Source organism: Parambassis ranga, chromosome 14 (genome assembly GCF_900634625.1).
Source record: "Parambassis ranga chromosome 14, fParRan2.1, whole genome shotgun sequence".
Taxonomy (NCBI): domain Eukaryota; kingdom Metazoa; phylum Chordata; class Actinopteri; family Ambassidae; genus Parambassis; species Parambassis ranga.
The window spans coordinates 14,312,023-14,332,509 of NC_041034.1; the positions used below are offsets into that span (position 1 = coordinate 14,312,023).

The 20,487-nt window shown below is 43.3% G+C and overlaps 1 protein-coding gene across 4 annotated transcripts; it reads right to left on the reverse strand.

Annotated features, from left to right (window-relative positions):
• Window positions 1–221: 221 nt before the first annotated feature.
• LOC114446174 (kinase suppressor of Ras 1-like) lies at window positions 222–18,647 on the reverse strand. Of its 4 annotated transcripts, none has more exons than XM_028421638.1 (21): window positions 18,104–18,647; window positions 11,256–11,396; window positions 8,224–8,371; window positions 7,655–8,141; window positions 6,474–6,655; window positions 6,291–6,360; window positions 6,130–6,213; window positions 5,918–5,979; window positions 5,728–5,837; window positions 5,467–5,635; window positions 5,254–5,295; window positions 4,914–4,962; window positions 4,764–4,827; window positions 4,333–4,626; window positions 4,062–4,258; window positions 3,888–3,984; window positions 3,680–3,813; window positions 3,204–3,335; window positions 2,978–3,113; window positions 2,695–2,828; window positions 222–1,764 (listed from the first exon to the last, which is right to left on the reverse strand). In XM_028421638.1, exons 1-21 carry the CDS (start codon window positions 18,323–18,325, stop codon window positions 1,758–1,760), a joined length of 2,961 nt encoding a protein of 986 aa, XP_028277439.1. In that variant the 5' UTR covers window positions 18,326–18,647; the 3' UTR covers window positions 222–1,757. The 4 variants fall into 4 exon arrangements, with proteins under 4 accessions (XP_028277439.1, XP_028277438.1, XP_028277441.1 ...); XM_028421637.1 differs by having other exon boundaries at window positions 7,655–8,144; XM_028421640.1 differs by lacking the exon at window positions 18,104–18,647 and adding an exon at window positions 15,965–16,013 and having other exon boundaries at window positions 7,655–8,144.
• Between the last annotated feature and the right edge of the window lie 1,840 nt (window positions 18,648–20,487).

Below are 20,487 nucleotides of genomic sequence, written 5' to 3' on the forward strand. Positions count from 1 at the left end.
CACACTGAAAAGCTTTTATTTCTTATGTTTGGCTGAAGCTTCTGTTATTTATTTTTAATATTGACCTAAATTATTATTTTCAGTCACACTTTTTAACACACCCACAATGCACGATTCAAAAGCAGTAACTGGAATGTGTTATGAAGGTATGTTGAAGGTGACACCAGTTTTTCCAGCTGCAGTAAAAAAGCATCTGCTCTGTTGTTACATGACAAGCCTCATTTTATTGTCCTCCATGGATGGAAACAGAAACTGCGTGTACAGAATGGTAGTCACATGCAATACAAAAATATGAATTTTTACAATAACATAAAAAACATGTATTGGCCCGTTTCTAAAAAAATTGTACAGCTTTTATACAGTATTTTATACATGGAGAAAAATATAAATATATATATATATATATGTACATATCTGTAATATGCCATAGCAGTACCTACTCAAAAAACTGTGATGTATTTTTACATATAAAATGTTTGTACAAATATTAGAAGAATCCTCTTCATTTGCTATACATTAAATAATGTATGTACATTACATACCATTGGATTCACAAAAAAACAACAACCCTACATTTTCCGACACGGTACGCTCACGCACCCACACGAAACATATGAATACAAGCACGCCAACTGAGGCCAGCAATCACTAACAGTATACACAAGCACGCACAAGAGGTACTGTTTAAGGAAGATATAGGACACTTTTGCGCCAGGTTCCTGATTTATCTTTTGTTTTTTTTCTTTTTTGCGCAGAAAATAAAATCAGAAGTAACTCACATGTTTTTAAGGTGCACTTTACACTTCAACAGATGGACATTATTATCATTATTATTATTAAACAGTCAGCCAGTGTGTGAATTTGATCTGTTTCTTCTTACTTTTCGTGCCCCGTTTTTCAAAATGCATCCAATAAACAGTGAATTTACCAGGTTTATACTCCCCAAAAAAAAAACGACACACAAGCATATCAAAGCCTCTGAGACCCTCCTGAAGAGGAAAAAAAAAATAATAAAAACACTGCAACTATTCAAAATAAAAACTAAATCACAAAAAAATAGTCTGTGGTATTATCGTTTTTTTTCCCTGTTGACAAAGTGCATATTGCATGGGCTGGTGAACATATCAGCACATGCCGTCACACAACCCCTCCCCCTCCTCAAAAAAATAAAAAATAAAAAACAAAAAATGAGGGAGAGGCAGTTGATTTGAGAATGTCACTCAAGCAGCGTCAGACCCTCGGGAAAAACACAGCTAAATGAAGTGGTCCATTTGGTAATAAGGTCCATTGTAAGTCCAGCAACTGTGTTAAACTGTGTGTGTTTGTGTGTGTGTGATTCAGGAAGGGAAGAATAGCCATGTGGTCAGGACCCCCCGGCGAGAACAACCACATCACAGCAGCACAGAGAAGGTGAGCGGGGCCGAGGACCGGGCGGCCGCCAGCAGGCACAAACCACAGCAAACCAGTCAATCTCAGCACAGACACTACAAGCCTCAAGAAGAAAACCCAAAGGAAGGCCAAGAGATTTCAGACAAATGGAGGGGGAAAGCGGGCCACGCCTCGGTCCACCGGTTCTCTCTTCCCAACAAGAAAAAACGCAACGGTTAGACATGGAAGATCAGACTGTGGATTAGTGGAAGCGTTGCCTGTTTCGGGCAGAGGCAATGCTTTGATCAATCCTGTAAGAGTTAAGGATTCAGGAGCATGCAAGGCAGACCCAGGCTTTGTTTTGCATTGCTTATGTTTCAGAGCGACTGCTACAACCTAGATTAGAAAAAAAGAGAGAGAAAAGAGCAAAGGAAGACACAAACGTTAGACGGTTAGTGAAAGTAACAGGCTTCCATCCACAAAAGCACACGTAGATTAGTCACAGTCAGTGCATACATACAAGTCCAGATGTATAGAATTGTTTTAAGAGTCATGTGACTTCACATCTGTCACATCATACATTTAAACAGCTGTACAATGGTGAGGCCTTTAAATTAAAGGAAAAGCTATAAAGAGGTATGTAAGAAGAAGATGAGAAAAAAAGCAGGAAACATGGCAGGAAAGTGAAGCTGCAATAAAGCCGTGTGTGTGTGTGTGTGTGTGTGAAATGTGCAGGATTATCAAGTAAATTATGTTCATTTTACTAAGTCGTTACTCACACCTTCAAATAACAGCTACAAAATGGCCCATATGAATAAGAGGCTGACATGAACTGCTATCAGAGTTCAGATAGTTCAGATCAGTTAGAAAGCAGGCAGGATGGGAATGATAACAATAGATCAGTCATTTTTAATATATCCTCTCTGGTCTGGTGGAAATTGCCATGGCATCCAATAACCCAATTGTAAAGAATATGTTTCTATAGTAAAAAAAAAAATCCAGTATAGATATGACATCAGAGCGCCCTCCTCTAGACAAACCTTTCAGCCTCTATTCAAGAATTTTGAGTAAATGTGAAATATATGGCCTTAAATCATATTTATCATTATAATATTATCTATAAACCACACGTCTTTTGTCTGACTGCAGAGATGAGTAGTAACAAAGTGCATTTTTATCAAAGAAATCCATTTATATCCATTTTTTATAAATACTATGCAGCCCCAACTACAAAGGTCCTCACTGTCAATCCCACTGTACCACAATTTGTTTTTGTAATCACATGTCCAGTGTCTTCACGTCCTCTTTCACTTCTGAGATACCTACTCTGCAGACTTCCAGAAGTGTCCAGGGTGAGACAGCCTGCGGTTGAGTTTGGGCAGCTTCTCCAGCATATCTGCCAGCTGGGTGAAGGTCGGCCTTTCCCTCAGATCGTACGCCCAGCAGGTGGAGAGGATGTCCTGAGATAGGAAATCACTTTGGATCAATACACCTGGCACAGCAATGACTCATGCACTCACTGGACTATGGACTACGATTGATTGATATCACTGAACTTAGCTGTTAAGGCAGAATAAACATCTACAACTACAGACGTGCTTCTACTCACAGTGACCTCCTTGCCCAGGCTGATCTCCGCCAAAACCTTTTTTATGCCCTCTCCGCTCCCCACCTGCCAGATGGTAGCTTCCACAGGCTGGTTAGTGATTGGCCAATCCCTAGCTTGAAGCTCATACCAAATTGTGCTTAAAAGGGAGGAAGCAGCAGCAGCATTATTATTCTGTTAAGTGATGAAGAAACAGTTGAAATAATGTGTGTGTGTGTGATGACCTTACCCAAAGGCGTACACATCTGCTGCGGTGGAAAAAGGGAGGCGGTCTTCATTGTTACCTGGGCTCATCTTGCGCACAATCTCCGGTGCCAGATAACAAATCCAGCCATGAGGGAGTTTTAGTTTATTCTCACGCCTGGAAAAAAAATTAAACAGTGACAAATCAAATGAAGCGGAAAATCCTGGTGGAGAGACGCATTAACCTGAGTGGAAAACACATTAACAAAAAGCAGCTCATCTCTAAACACAAAACAGCTACTCATGAAGCCATACACACAGGAAGTACAAAATTAGTGTGCTCAAACTGTACTTCAAAAACAAAGAGCATGAAGGAAATTACTATTTTAAGCCTGGCTGACAAGGGAGATAGACACTGGCAGGACTACCACTTCTGGACCTTAGCTATTATTACAAATCAATGGAGGTCCTGTGGTAATAGCAGTGGTGGTGTGAGCGGTGTCTCGAGTGGCGTTTACTCACCTCCCCTCCTGAACGACTCCCGAGATCCCGAACAGCCCGAAGTCTGTGATCACCACTTTATTGGTGTCGTGAAAAACGTTCTTTGACTTCAAGTCTTTGTGAACGATGCCTTTGGCGTGCAGATAGCCCATTCCCTGCATCAGAAGGCAAACAGTGAAGACGGAGCCTGGTGTGTGGTAATGAATGATTTGCTCCTATTCAAAATTACCTTTACAATCTCCTGAGCGATTTGTCTTGTCTTATTTATATCCAAAGTGTTTTTAGTGTCTCGAACCACTGAATACAGCGTCCTCCCTTTGCAGAAACTGAGAGAAGAAAACATTAGTGTGTGTATTTGAATTTTTTCTTTTTTGTTTGGTGTGTTCGATATTTCTGCTCCCACCTGGTGATGATGGCTAGGTGGGGTGGAGCCATGCAGGCCCCCATGAAGAGGACCACATTCTCGTGCCTGGTCTGCCTGTAGTTCATCACCTCTTTTTTAAAGAGCTTAAGATGGTCCTGATTGTTCCCGTCAATCTCGAGAAGTCGGATGGCTACTTCACCGTGCCACCGGCCTTTGTGCACCCTGCCCCAGCGGCCCTGTTTGAAACAAACAAACAAGCTCAGTAAATCCATCTTCAACACGTTTGCTGTGAATGTGTAGATTTCCTCACCTTTCCTATCAGTTCTCCGAGGTCAAGCTGCTCGAAAGGGATGTCCCATTCCTGCAGGTAGACGCTGGTCTGGCTGGCCTTACGGGAGATGGGGCCTTTCCACTGGTTCCCCCGAGAGCTGGGCAGATCATCCAGCTCGTCGCACTCGCCGTCTGAGCCCATGTTCATCCTGATCTCCTCCTCGTAGTCCTCCTCATCATCATCCCTTTCGTCCTCATTCTCACCGTCTTCCTCCTCATTCTCCTCCTCTGCATCTGGGTCCTCATCCTCAACCTCAATTTCATCCTCCCCTTCCTGAAATAATGGTAAATATGGTAAATTTTAAAAAGACAAATTTCAGAGCATACCAATTAGCAAAAAGTTTATTGACGTAAAACTGTGGAAATAGCAGCTTGAGACACAAGAATGTGTGGTTTAAAACCAAACCTTACCTCCTCATCTTCATCTTCTACCAGCTCAGCATGTATGTCATCTGCTGATTGCTCTATCTCACTTCTGTGGTTTTTAAAAAAAAAAGATCTCATCAGCAGGAAAATCTAAATTGTGCAATTTGAATTTGAACTGCCATAAAAATGTCTTACACTCTGTCATGGAGTACGTCAGAGTGTAAAATTGCCGGGCTGGAAACATCTGTGGGGAAAAATAAACACTGTTTAGAGAAGTGTGAGAGCACATCTAACATGTACAGCAAATGACTGCTCATGCAATTCCCCCCTCTCACCAGCAGATGGTACCAAACTGCTGTGTAAAGATTCTAGTACAGACAACACAGTGATAGAAAAACAAGAATGCCACAACAACTTCCAAAAGCTAACATGCAGGAGTCAGAGAAAGCTGCAGGGAACCTAAGGTGTTTGCAGAGTGAGAGTATGGAGTATAATAGCAATAATGTATAATGACACTCTGGGACAGTCAACTCACCAGGGAAGATAAACTGCTGTCTATGCTGAAAGTAACAGGCAGCTTTTATAAAAAGGGGAAAGAGAGATACATATGACAGGGAGAGAGACTCTTGGTTAGAGAAGCTTCACATTAGGAGATCAGTAGTGTTAATATGCAGAAAGAGAAGGTGTGAGAAGAAAGGCCGGACATTTCAGTGTTACAGTACATGAGCCTCTGTTGCTGTATTCTTACCTGGGAAGTTAAAGCGGCTGTCTCGATGGCCTTTAGGCGAAGGGTTGGGCGGTGGGGTGGCGCTGGGGGGGTTGCTCTGTTGGAAGGGGGCTGGAGATGAAGGTGTGGATGAGGTGGTGGAGGACGGATTACTGCTGGAGTCCAGCTGGTTTAACACTGGAGGATGATCCTGTCGGGACAACAGTTCTTAGTTAATCAATTTCATTAAGTATCTGCCAAAGTTGTGCATACATTGTGTTGTTGAAGGCTTATTTTTTTTACCTTCTTTGTAATGGCCTTTGGTAACGTGCCAAACTGCGGTGCTTCTTGCGGTCGGTCCACAGGGTTGTTTATGTCCGAGGGAACTGACTCCGTCCTCCGAATTTTGGCGACTGCAGGAGAAATTTGGAACGTATTAATGCACAATAGAGGGTAACTATTAACCGCAAACTGAGGGTGAAACAAAGCTTACTTGGTAGAAAGGAGATTCTGCAGGATGGAGCTTCCTTTGTGCATTTGTTGTGGCACTTCAATCTGCACAGAAAGCAGGTAGCACAGAAGAGGATTGCTAGTAATTAGTGAATGGCTCTTATAAACAATTCCTCAAGTCCAGACTGAGGATCAAGTCCAGACGGAGCGTCCTCATACTATTACAAACAAGTCAAAAACACCCTTTCAACTCACCGACAGTGTTTGCACTTAACCCCAAACATCATGTTCTTCTGGCAAACTTGACACGTCTGGGACAGCCAGGACTTGGTTGAAAACCTGTGCAGCCACAGGGACGCATGTTAGACTGACAGTATTAGATTTACAGTGGAGTTATGTTTAAAAGAAAGGTGTACCTGTGTGTGACTGCTAGACCTATGTCTCTCCTCACTGCTTGTGGAGAACTGCGATGAACTGCTACGTTATCTACACACAAGGATGCAAAGAGAGCAAGATTAAGTTTAAAATACACAGAACTCCATAATCAAACGTATATTTAAATTGGAATTTTTACAATATCTGCATGTTAAATGACTCACTCTTTATTGTGGTGTGCTCCTCCATTAGGGTAGGCGTTCCGGGAAGGGTGTAAGGTGCTGTGTTGGGAGCCGGGGTGATTCCCGGCGTCCGTGCAGACACGATAGGATAACGAGACGGCGAGTCCTCACACCCATTACCGTTCACTTGCATATTCAGGAACAACTTATTCTTTTTAACACACCTGAAGCGCAGCAACAGACATACCAGCAGGTTCAGTATAATGACTGGGCAGCTCTACAGAAACACTTGTACGCTTTACCTGTGTAAGGTGCAGGTTACATAACAGAGACACTTTGGAGTACATAAATAGCATTGGCACAGGACTATCAGGGTGACGTGATTAACACCCAGACTCACAAGTCACACGGACTAAAGCAACCAGCGGTGCCAGGTTGGTGGTTTAGGTGCACATGCACAAACACATGTGAGGAATCATGGTGAGAAAACGTACACAGTTTTTCAATTTTATCCTACATAAATTGTTAAAAATGAGGATAAACTAGCAGAATGTGTTTGCTGCAATGGATCCATGTCAGCTGTGCTTGCCAGTTTTTTTCAACCCCAATAAAGCTTTCTATAAACTGACAGGATATTATGGATAAACATGTGGCTTGTTTGTGTATGTGCGCCCAATCACAATAGCGGAGGAGACAGAGAGAGAGAGAGGGAGAGGGGGAGAGAGAGAGAGAGAGAGAGAGGGAGAGAGAGAGAGAGAGAGAGGGGGGGGGGATTGTGTGTGTCTTGCCACCTCTGAGCATTAGACCTAGGAAATACTTCCTGTTTTGACATGACTCATCTATGGGAATCTGTGTGGGGATTAGCTCTGCTCATACACTGGGAGAAAAGGAGCAACAGGCAGGATGTGAAAGAGGGAGGGAGAGAGCCAGCATGAATGTGAGTGCACTAAAGAAAAGCTCTGCTCCGGTCTGGTCCAGTCTGAATTGAGAATGAGACACTGAACAGATGTGATGCGTGTTTGTTAAGAAAAAAAAACTCAACTCTTTTAGTTACAGATCTGTATATTCCTACAAAACAATATAAAGAATCTGATTCTATCACAACCCAAGCTGTCGCCACTGCCGCCAGAGGATACTCGTTCAGTTCTAATTTGACCTTTTTATGAAAAATCTGTGAACTAAGTGAATCCTGTTAGTCCACACAGTTTTAGCTCAGCACTCACTTGTTGGCAGGAGGATCCTCGATGCGGTTTCCAAGCTGGGACTCGTGGCTTTTGCTGCGTGTCAGTGTGATGTTGGGAAGCAGATGAAGCACCTTGCGGGACGGAGGCGGAGGTGTGCATGGGGGTTTCAGGCGGTGTCGCCTCTTTGAGGGTGGAGTTATAGGTGGGGTGGAGGTGTGTCCGTGGAGCCGGGCTGTACGTGCTAAGGTCATGGGGAACGGGTCCGTGAGGGGGCTCTCGCTGTGCATGTGCGACGCCAAACCCTCCGGCGTGGGCGCCGCTGACATCGAGCCCGATCGAGGATGAGGAAAGGTAGCACTGGGAGTGGATGGGGTGGACTGGATGGTGGATGGGCGTGCCAAAGGCGAGGGGCTGTGAGGACGGAGTGGGGTCCCCAGGTTGGATAGCTGGTCTGCGGTCAGCAGGGAGCCGCTGTCTCTCCTGGTGGGCTCGGACAGCCAGGCACTGCCATCTTCCCTCAGTTCACCTCCTCAGAGTAAGACAAAAGAAACACTGCCTAAATACACTGCAATACTCACAATCACAGCGTTCATGGTGTAAAAACATACCAGATTCAGTTGCACTCTTCAGGCAGGAGAGGGCAGCACCGAGTCTGGCACATTCTTCTGAATTAGACCCAAGTCTTCTCATTGTATCTCTCACCTGAGCACCTGTCATCTGCAGTAAGGCATCCAGGGACAACTTTGCCTCTACTGCCTGCAAAGGAGCAACACAAAGAAAACAGATACTTAATATTAATCACACAGAAAATTCAGATACTAAGCAGGTCATCCAACCTCTGACACTATTCCTGGAAATCAGTAGTAATCCTGTTTGTTTCTTCTTATCTGAGTGGGTAGATTACTCCAGGTATCACAGGCATGCTCAGGCCCAATCACAGAGGAGTTGGAGTCAAATTGTAGTCTAAACAGAGACTTTCAAGATCAAACATTTTATTCCTGCATATACAGCAGTAAGATGATAATGTGTCTGTTTGAATAAATGAATACCAGTAATGCAGTTAATTATTACAGCACATGATCTGCTTCGTGCAGTGAAGTGAATCTGCATCAATAGTGCAGCTTTGAATTGATTTTTGTTGACCACGGTTTAGCTAATTGGTTGATTATAGTGGAAACAATTCATAGAAGAAGAGCTCTTGAGATTCACATACTGCAAATACTTGATGCATTTTCATTTCATTACAGTATACAAAGACTATCAATGAGGATGGATCATCATGGTTGTTTGATTGTGAAGTATTTAGCTCTACAATTCACTGATCTGTGCTGTATAAACAATTAGTATTAATATTAATAATGTATGGAGAATTATAAGCATTAAGAATAGAACCAAGTTTGTTGTTTTGACATCACTTATCAGTCAGGTTAAAGCCTTGCTTTGAGAGGGCAAACGCAGATCACAAAACTAGGGCAACCTCCCACACACATGTGTACACTGTAAGCAAACTGAAGCATGCACATGCAGAAGCACAAACACACACACACACACACACACACACACATGAGTGAGTGATGCAATAGTCAAAAGTAGCTGTGGGTCCTCTACTCCCCGCAAGCTCCCTAACTCATAACCTTACAGTGTAAGCACCACGAATAGCATAGCTTCTGCACATGATTGTTGTTGTGTTAGTTAATATGAAGCCTCCCAACAGGTTGGTATTTTGGAATTATGTGTATTCAAATGCACACGCTGAAAATAGGAATTTATTAAGCAGTCAAACTCTTTTTGTTAAAACTTTCTGGCTTGGTTCAACATGCATTGGCAGCCTTTTCCTAAAAGGGATCCCTGGGTTAATCAACATAAGGCTACTTAGCAGAGGCACAGACAAAATTAATTAGCTCACAGAGACACACGTGCTCATTTAAGAGGGCTGCCAACATGGGATCCACATTATGCAATAGCTCCCTGTGAGTTGAAGCAGAAGAGTTGTATTCCAGTACAATAAGCCAACCATAATCGTTATAATGTTTTCAGACCACCCGTTACATAATCCAGCTCATCGTTGTACAGTGGAGTGAAGCGATGCACTGTAGATCACATTCTAATAATGTTTGATCTAAATGGGTCATCAACATGCCATGACAGCCTCACATCAACTGAGATATCCCAGTGGTTATACAAAACATATAAATGAGCGCTTGCTGTTTTATCATATATATATATAAAAAAAAATCTCATTTTCTAGAGCAAAACTGAATTCTTTGAAAGGAAGTGAGGTTTAAACTGAAAAGCACACAGAGCGCCGAGCAGATATGACTAAACCATAAACAGAAGCCAAATAATCAGATATGGGAACGGAGCCATAAAACAAAACAAAAAACATGTAGAAGCCTGGGACATATTAAAGAATAACAAGTGCAGAAACACGTAAAAACAAGCTGGCTTCAGTTAGGTCATAAAAACAAAGACAAACAGAGGAGAACAATAAAAACATACAGTGGCTGAGAGGGATTAAACAGTTTATAACGGCGCAGGAAGGAGAGCCAATGAGAGGACAGAAAGTACAACACAACAACATTTTGTTAGCTCGTGTTTAGCAGCGATGGTGACCGTTTACATATGCAAAAGCAAAAAAAAAAAAGTATGCCTTGCGCTGTAATATTACAATAACCAGCTCTAATCTTACAATACAATCTTACATGTCAAGATAAATAAAAACCCACAGCAACAGCCGCACATAGCAGTCGGACGACATTTCTCATGATCAAAAGTGACCTAGTTTCAGCTCTGTATAGATATCTACCCCTGCACAGGCGGGCTAAAGGTCTACAGACGAGCAGGACACTGACCATGACCGGAGACCTCTGTGTACCCAGCAATTGCACATTCAGGCTGAGTGGTGAAGCCCATGGATATGCATATCTATACGTGCTGTTGTTTCAGAGAAATAACTGTTGCATAATGTTTGATTTTGTGCAATCAATCACACATATAATGAGAATTTAAAATATAGATTGTTTCGGAAGTCAAGAAAGTTTGTATTTGAAAAGTCTAAAAAAAGGATGCAAAAAGTCTAACAGTACATACAGTCTGATACAACTATTTATAGTAGGTAATGTTACAAATATTATTCTACAGCTGCACTTCTCCATGTAACATCTGCACCCCCTGTGAATTATCAATTGACAACCGTACAGCATAAACAAATGCTTGACGTTCACGGAATTTACTGACATTCAACATTAAAGCTGTCCATCAGTTCCGATAGAGACCGTTATTACAACAGCTGCAGAAAATGAATGCAGTTGATGTGAATATGTGAGCCTCCTTTCTTTTGTGAAATTCCTCATACACTTATAAAATGCACTCTGCAGTCTCACAAACATGGCATCAAGCTATAAATGGAAAGATAGATTTACAAGCTTCCAACAGGAGTTTGCACTTTGCTTGCTGCTTCACTATTTATACTGAACAATCTCATCTAGCCTGCATTCTGGTTTAAATATTATGATCATAATAATAAGGAAGCTTCTCTTTCAGACAGGCATTTTAATGGCCACCACCTAAGTATGTCCTCCTGCACATGTGACAGCAGGACACACTGGATGTATTTGATACAATAAACAACACGGCCTACCTCGATGAGCTCCGGTCGCAGGTTGATGGTGCGCAGCCAGTCTCGTAGGTGTGGGTAGCTGTCCAGGGCCTCGGGCCTCTCTGTCTCTGGCACTTTCTGCTTGCACTGCAGCTGTTTACAGATGTATTTCATCAGCTTCACCTGCAGGGAGCAATAGAGAACATAGCACAGATAGGAGGGGCGTGTTAGACAGGGGGAGACTCACAGCATGATAGGAGCTATGGCAGAAGGAGCAGGCCTTTGCTGTGAAGGGTATCTGTCACACCTGTATTAGCAGTAAAACAGCCTTAGTGTGGAGGACACAAAACATTCACTGTATATGCTGCAATTTACTTCCTGGGAGAGAGAATCAGTCACCACTGTGGCTGTAACAAGAGTGACATAACACACTGACCTGACAAATATTTTCCATTATCTGTTGCTCTCGCAATACAATAACTCAGATGTATAAATATACTAATTTAATGTGTATTTTTTTTCCATTCTGAACTCAGTGTACCTGTAATGTTTGTTTCCCTGTGGCCCCGGCACACAGGACACAAGCTAATTAGATATAAACTGCTATTACTTCACAGAGGAACTAATGAGAGCATATGTGGTGCTGGCATAGTACATAAGTGTATTTGGAGCAAGGAAGCAGTGAGTGAGAGTGACATCAAAGTGCCATATGACTATTCAATTTTCCATTTAGTTACAGAAGGACAATGCTTTCCTTTCATCTCCAACTTTGAAGCAACATGCACCTTTATGTCACAATGAACCACAAGGTCTATCTAAGATTGTTGTAGTGATATTTACAAATGACATCATCATCAAAAACTGTCTGGAAAGGACAATACGCTTCGCAGTGCGCCGACGGGTCCGAACCACTGATGTTCAGCCAAAAGTGAGGCTTGAGGCAGACAAGAAGAAGGACAAAGACAAGGAAGCATCACTTTCTTTGTCCTCATCCGATCTGAACAACCTTTAAAATGTGTTACCAGCGTGTGAGGAGAGAGGAAGAACAAAACAAAGCCTATAGAAAGAGTCTCCTCCACATCCTCAGGGCAGCAGTGAGTGTACTGCTGCACAGAAACCCACAGAAGCCCTCATCTTGCTAATCAGCACATTAATGACTAAATCCTGGCTGTGACCTTTGCTGTAGCTTTCAATGACGTCAGGCAAAAGCCAAATGATGACAATGATAATATACATCTGTGTGACCCAGTGCTTTCTAAACCCTAAGTCAAGTGCAGTGGTCCTGTGAGTAAGTATTACAATGAACACCGCGGTGTTGGTTTGCAGCGGCCGGCATTGTGCAGCTCAGCGTGACTGTATAGTGTGTCCTTATCTCACAGCCTATCTGTAAGAGTCCATTACAGCAGGCAGCACCTTCAGATGAGCCACGCCGACACCAGCTAGCTCTAGACCTGCTGCGCACCTTTCGAGTGCCTGGGCAACAATGATGAGCGTGTGTCTTTCTCTGCTCATTCAGCTTCCTCCACACGCCGTGCTACAGAAACTCATATACTCTCAGAAAGTGTGGCCTTGGGATGTAAAAAAAAAGGAAAAAAAGGCTGCTTCACAAAAGCATGTAGGCCAGAGAGATGAAAGATGTGAGAGAAATAGGATGGAAAGGAGGTAAATACTCTACATGACGACCCTGAATGAAGCTTTTGGCCTCTTCATTAATTATTGGTTGCACTGAGAGTGTTAGGAACTAATAAGATGGAATGTAAGCTAATAACACAGTGGAATTTTAAACTTACAAATGCTACTAAATACCGGCCCTGCATATCAATATCTAAATAATCTTAAAATGATTAAAAAAAACACTATTCTGCATCTCAGAGCAGCTCCTTTCTCCTCATTTGTGCTGGAAACCTTTATACTTATATACACACATGCAGCTAAACAGATCAGAGTGTTTCTTCGCATTTGTATGACCAAAAGTCAAAAAATGTCTCAGTGTGGCTAAATGAGCTAGCCTCCTGCTTTACCTCCCTATACACTAGTGCAGTCCTGTGACGTCAGGTTACCTAGCAACCCCTCTTCTGAGTCGTCAGCAACATTTCAGTGGGATTTTCCCATACATGTGAAACATGGAGCTCAGACACAATGCAACTCGACATACAAATGTCATCATGCGTCTCCACCTGCTGTGCCAACAAAATGTGACCAATGTTTTTAAATCGCACACAGCACTCATTTTTACCTATTATCATCCTAAACAAATAAGGTGGATTACACAAGCACACATGTTCCAGGATCCCTCAGTGATATCATAAGGATGTGTGTGTTTGTGAGATAATGACAGGGCCTTCGCATTATTGGTACAGAGTGAGAGAAAGCAGTGCTTGACGTGTGGCCTGGAGGTGGAAGGAGGGGGAGGGAGAAAGAGCGTCAGAGCCCACCTGTCAGCAGAGCTAACCAACGCCATGGCAACGACCTAATGCTGCGAGAGGGGGGGGGTGGGGGGGGGGTTGGTAGGGTGAGTGACAGGCAGCATGTCAGCCACCAGAGAGGGGAGAGGAGTCCCAGCAGTGGTCGGACCTGACACAGCAGACTTATGGAGCAGATCCTACTGCTTCATTTGTTTTCTCAAGGCTCTTGCTGACACTACGATGCACCTGCCAATGATAGCATGGCCTATCTGAGAACTGAGTGACAATTTTCCAGCATAGATAATGATATTTTTGCACAGGAAGGTCAGACGATGCGCACACATACACGTTCTTATGTAGATAGATCTGGAAAGCTGACGGACATTTAAAGCACAAAGAGTTTTATCACTGTTAGCCACAGAGAGACATCACATTCTTTTGTTTTTGGTTGCAGCCTGTGGGTTCGTCTGTCTTTACATGTGGCAGCATTAATCAGTGTCACAATCTAAATGGAATGTGACAGCAGGACCGTGGCACTGGGGCAGAAAGATTTCAAGGACAGGTCAAAAACAAGGCTTATCTATGCAGAAGCCAGGTCAAAAGGGAGGAGGAGTTGTCTGCTGGGGTGCTCAAGACAAAGACCTGACACCCCTCCTCCATTTTTGTCACCACCAAGCCACACTGTGTGTGGGGGGCAGAGTTTCTTGTGCTAATGTGCAAAGTGTCTGTACTAACAGCCAGGCGCAGCAGCTCATGATTTGGAGCTGAAGCAAGACGGAACGTAACTCATCCTGAGTCTGTTTAAGAATAGACACAGGCCTGCCTACACTGTTCAAGCACATCATCTTATTGGCTACACCTCCCATACTGTAAGACAAAAAGGAAACAGAGTCAGGGTCAGCGCTGATAGTTTGTTGTGTTTCCTCTGGCCCTGTCTACTTCTAGGCCTCCGACACACACACACACACACACCCATGAACACAGCGACTGTCATGTCATAAGCAGCAGCCCAGCGGATTGGCTTTGATATTCCCCTCCCCTTTCCTCCCTGCTCTCCCTCCTCGCACAGGCTCTTTGCGCGTCATTTGATTTTCTTATTTAACAACCAACCCTGAAAATGCGTAGGAAGAAAGATGTCTAAATATAGATACAGCCACAACAGCTCGCACCACGAGCGTGCAGCATACTCTCTCCAACACCATGAGGAGACAAAACAGAGCGACGCTTCGCTGTTTGCTCATCATTACAGAGAGTGCTGATTAAAATAGATAAGACAGTGGATCGCTTTTCCATGTAAAGGTTTACAGCTATGTTTGACATTATGTAAAACAAAGCAAAACACTTAAGTTGCTGGTAATAGGATGCTTTTAAGTTCTACATGTCTGGATCATGTATCCTGGTTTGCATGAAGTTAGATAAACATACAATATAGAAAAAAGACAGGAGAGCTACAGTACAAGAAACACAGTGGCAGAATGAGAGAACCAAGCTGAGTGGGATTAACATGTGAAAAGTGAAGTACCAGTTGGAGAGGCCAGTATCATTATCCTCTCACTAGCAAGGCTAGAAAAAAAACACACACACAGTTCAAGTGGAATAATAAAGCTCTCTCAATGAGAGAATAAAGTGAGTTCAAGCCGCTCTTGGTTGCACTCCAGTGTAATACGGGAACCATAACTGCTCTGACCTCGCATATATTGCTCAAATGCAATATGTGAATTTAAATTGCTTATAGGTTCAAGGTTCAAGCATGTAGGTATCCCAGAATCTCAAGACCACAGCGCCCTGTCCATCAGGCGCCTCTCTCATCAGATGGATTTGGACACATACATCAATTGACATCATGTAAAACATTCACCTATGACTGCCACCCTAATCTGCTGAGGCAAGAGAAATTCACAAGGGAGGGCAAAAGCAAGAAGTGAAAGTGCACCCGTGTGGCAAGATGTAGTTTCAAAACATGGTGCCAGTAAAGACATATAGGAAGTAAGACTGCTGATCAACACGGCACCCCGTAACCTGCCACAGACCCAGAAGAAAGAAGGTCTTGGTGTGATGATTTCGACAGATTTTCATCATTCAGTATCACAAACTAAATATAATATAATATAACTTTAATTAACACCACGCAAAATGCAGAAACGTTTACAAAATCAGCATATGGCAGTTCAAGGAAGTTTCCTCTTGAGCGGTGATCTAAGACGTTGCTTACCACATAGTGTGTGTCATAAATATACACAAATGAACAAACACAACAGCAGTATGAACTTATAATAAGTAAGGCAATAAGTAAGGATACAATGAAATAATAAATACACAAGCAGAAAGTTTCAACAGTGTCCATACCAAGTGCAGCAACTAAACATCAGTGAGCAGATTGCAAAACAAAGCTTCCTTGTCGACCTCGCCATAAACTTGAAAAAACTAAGCTGAGGTAACCTCACTGACAGACACTTCCAGAGACGGCCTCCCCCACTAACCACCCCCCCCCCCCCCCCCAATAACGGCCTCTGTAGGCACAGGAAGGCCTTCAAGAAACATGTGAGAGCGACACAGGGCCTATCCATTGTCACGCAGAACAATGCCGATGCAAAAACCTATCTACAAGACAGCATACCTCAGGAAGTACTCTGCCAGATCACGTCCTGTTGCAGTGACGAGCTACACATGACGACGGATGAAAAAGAGTTGGTGCATGTTGTAGGCCGTGAGTTCACATTTCTTTGTCCGGGCTTTGCTTTATAGGGTACAACAGATTTATTTGCTCCTATATTGCACACAAAAAGCAGCAGGCTGACATGAACAAACTGATTTGCTCTGGTTTCAGTTAATAATCTGATTTTTTTTTTTCATTTAATACCAAGCTTCTTTACTTGAGCCAGTAAAAAAAAAATTGTTCCCACACAGCATCTTGCCAACTTGCAACCGATGCCTGCCAGCCAGCCAGCCTAGGGAGCTACCAAATCATTTTGGAGAGAGTCATCTTCTCACACTGGTCTGCTTTGTCATCTCTCCCTAGTTCTGCATCATTTTTTTTTGCTTACTTTGATACACACACCACAAACACAAACGGATCTTTTCAGCAGCTGATATTGCGTTGCTAAGGCAAACAAGTCGACAGTAACAAGATTACAGACACAACCTAACTTAGTGATTTGGAAACCACTTCATTGTGTCTGTGTGTGTCTGTCTGTGTGTGTGTGTGTGTGTGTGTGTGTGGCTGAAACTGAACGCTCTGGAGCTTTCTGGAACGATAGTTTTTGGGGGCAACGGCATATTGTTCTTTGGGTGCTCAGTTATACAGAAATAAAACAGACATGGATAATTGATAGCCACGAGCCAATCAGGACTGAATATTCCTTTTAGCCAAGGTATAAGGCTTGAATAAAGCATGAACCGGAAAACCCATCATGTCTCTTGAATGTCAGCATGAGCCTACAAAGATACATTCATGTCTCCTCTACATGTTCACATCTCATCAAAATACACGGTATCAGCCATTTATATCCCATACCAGCCCCCACTCCATGTTCCCATCTCTCTCCTCAGAAGCAGGGCCCATCACCCCCTTATGGCACTGCTACCAACAACACGAGGCTTTACTTTGCATGACACTATTCCTTCAATCCATGACCATACACATCCCATAAGTGGAGACATGCAGGTCTGAGATAAAACACCTATGAGCTGAAATAACAGCAACACTTGACATAAAAAGATATTGATTAATCAGGTTTGGATCAGAAACATCATTTTCATATTCCAATATGAACATTATGACCGTTTCAAATATGCAAATTGAACAAAAAACAAAACACACATAGCCTGGTGTGCTTCTGATGCCTGCATGCGCCTTAGCTCCTATAGGACGATATGCTGCCCTACAAAAAAAAAACGATGGCACTTGCGCAAAGCAATGTCAAGTCATCCCAACACGACTGAGGACTGAATCTGCATCCAGATGCAGGAGAGAGCAAGCCAACCCTGCCAGCTTACGGTTCACACAAACACACACGGAACACGTTCTGCATCTTATTTTTGTGTGTTGCATGGTCCCGATGCCGAATTATCCAGTGCAGGGCTGACATAAATAATAGCAGTATCAGATTATTGAATGTGTGCCATTAGGCCAGGCTGGATTCAGATGCACGGCACCGCGCTGACAGATAATACAGAGAAAGAGGTCACATAAAAACACGGATCGGGCATGCAAGAAGACCGATGTCTCCACCGCTTAGGAATATTCATATTGCATGAGTGCATTGCCATTGCTTGCACATTCTCATCGTCATCAATTCATTGCATTGAGTCAATGCAAGCGACAAAAATGTGCACAAGCTCGCTGGCACTGACAGTGCGCCTCGCTTGCTACCGATATTCCGCCTGTGAGGCGGACATAGCGTTAGGGCTTCATGACTCCGCAATTTGCCTAGACTGCCCTGTATCGCAGCACGGGGCTTTTGGCACAACTGAAAAGATCTGTACCTCCAAAGTGCGTATCTCTTGCTGTGTGAGGTCGTTGGACGCGGCGCACTTGGTCCGTAGCCCCTGTAAACTGGAGATGGAGATATCAATCATATTCTGGATGAGTTCGCATTGATGTAGTGCGGCCATCGCTGCGCCACCGCCGCCGCCACCGCCGCTATCCCTCTCCGGCTGCTCATCACTCTCGACCATCTTCCCACCTTTCGCAGACACCCTATCCATTCCTCAGCATTGGGCACGGCTGGAAGGGCTGGAGTCAAACTGTTAAGCTAAAATAAAACACATGCAGCACGGTCCACGGCGGCGCAGCGTCCTAGTGTGGAAGTTAGCTGGCCGTAATTGTCCCCCTGCTCCCAACGTGGAAAAGTCAGGATGCAAACTGGATATATTATAAATGTATACTTGAACTCAGAACAATATATTCTCGGCGGCGGTGAAGAGTTCCAAAGTCCAGAAATGCTCGGCTTGTATTTTCAGTCCGTATACAGGCTAACGACGAGAGGATACTCAAGCGTCCACCGACAGCTCTGGCAGAGGCTTTCACCGTCTGTCAGCTGTTGGGAACATCATGGGGCGCGGTGCACTATGGGAAGTGAAGTCATATAGATTACAAAAACTGCACTCCGCTGACGCTACGCCCCCCCCCCCACCTATGTGCGCATGCGAGCGCGCAAACAGCCTACAAAACAATACTATAGGCTGATAGTGTACAATTATCTGCTGTATGGAGACAGTGGAATATTATACAGGAATATTACAAGCAGCCTATGACAACAATGATGATGGCTGCGTTCCATTTAGCTGTTTAGCCCTGTCGCACTTCCTCTACTGATATTTCACATATATACATTTCCATATCATCTCAATATTATTTTTGGTGATAACAAAGCAAGTTAAAAAAAAAAGGTGCGGTGAAATAATATGACAATGTGCATTGCAGGGGTGCTCTGAGAAATTCACCCCCCCCTCCCTCCGTCCCCCCTTCTTTCACTGGCACCAGCACAATGGTACAGTCGAGGCAGGGCTAGCAATTGGGTGCTGAGAATAATCACTACCTTTCACCTCACTTACAGCACCCTGCACTGTCATTACTGTGTTGAGCTCAGCTGATGCACCAAAAGGCCAACTAGGACTTTAGGATTGCGATTCATATACTAAAAGATACTTTTAAGTGTACATTAATGCAATATTTTACAAAGTAAAACTTAGTATATGTATTCATTAATCCATCCTGTGCTAGAGGGTCAAAAGGGGGGACTGGAGCATCTCCAAAGATGTCACCCTGAACAAGTTGCAAGTCTATCGCAGGGCCACACACACACCTCAAAATTGGGGCAAATCTGATATGTATAAAAATCAGAATTCAACAATGTGCCTTTTAAAGTGAATGTAGCCTAATACACAATGAACAAAGTATGTGTTCAGTTTGGGACTAGAATGAGCTGCAGTCAGTGAATGATTTCTTGAACACACATGATGGTAGCAGTACAGGCCTCTTTTAACTGAGATGTGATTGAAAATCAAAGGGGCTATTATGGTTCATCGGCCTACATTGCTGTGGAGTAAAGTTTGTCATACCCTAAAGTTGGCTGAACAAGTTGTGAAGTTGTGAGAACACAGTCACACAACGAGATTTCAGCCAAAAATGAAGGGAAGAAGAAGAAGAAAAACATTTGTTACCCTGAATTTAATCACATATAATACAGTCAGGGGTGGAATGAATGTGCTGGTTTCCACAACCGCTCAGCAACAGTACACATGGCTTATTGCAGCAATGAGGGTGTGATGTTCCTTCCTTTAATATACCCTGATTATACAATTGAACGTGAGTCACTTGTCATGAAGCTCTGTGTTCCTCCTCTCCATCTGTCTATCTGTCTCTTCTCCTCTTCTGACTGCGAGTTTACAAAAGAAAACACGCCAGTCCAAATAAGCAGCCCCACATAATAAGAGTCAGGCAGTGAAAGAAGTGAAAAACTCAGAGTGGTCTGAGTGGTACACCGCTGACCAGCTTACAATTACCTGAAGCCTCTGAATCAACAACAAAAATCTGACATTGACTAACTATAGAAATCTGAGCATTGCGATGATGTAATGACAAAAAGAGAAAGTTTTAGGCATGAAGTATTGTTGCTGCTGGCCCACCATTTGTCCTGCTGAGATAACAGCACAGATTTGATGGTGACATGCCAGCAGAACACCATGCCAGTATCAGCTCATCTTTGCCTTCAAAATCAAGTGGTAACAGAAGGACCAGCAAAGCAAAGGCCTTACAGAGATACTTAACGTTGGTAGTGCTCACACAATAGGCATATACTGGACATAAACACTGAATAAAAGTGATTCATGAGTGCTAATGATGGCCTAAAATGTAAGGTATATAT

Bases quoted from the DNA above. Each gene is read 5' to 3' on its own strand.
- LOC114446174 (XM_028421637.1), bottom strand. From the start codon at position 18,325: ATGGATAGGGTGTCTGCGAAAGGTGGGAAGATGGTCGAGAGTGATGAG. The intron at 8,145-8,223 runs GTATGTTTTTAC...TCTTACTCTGAG, and splicing joins GAAGAGTGCAACTGAATCTG to GAGGTGAACTGAGGGAAGAT. The intron at 6,214-6,290 runs GTACACCTTTCT...GTGGCTGCACAG, and splicing joins GGTCTAGCAGTCACACACAG to GTTTTCAACCAAGTCCTGGC.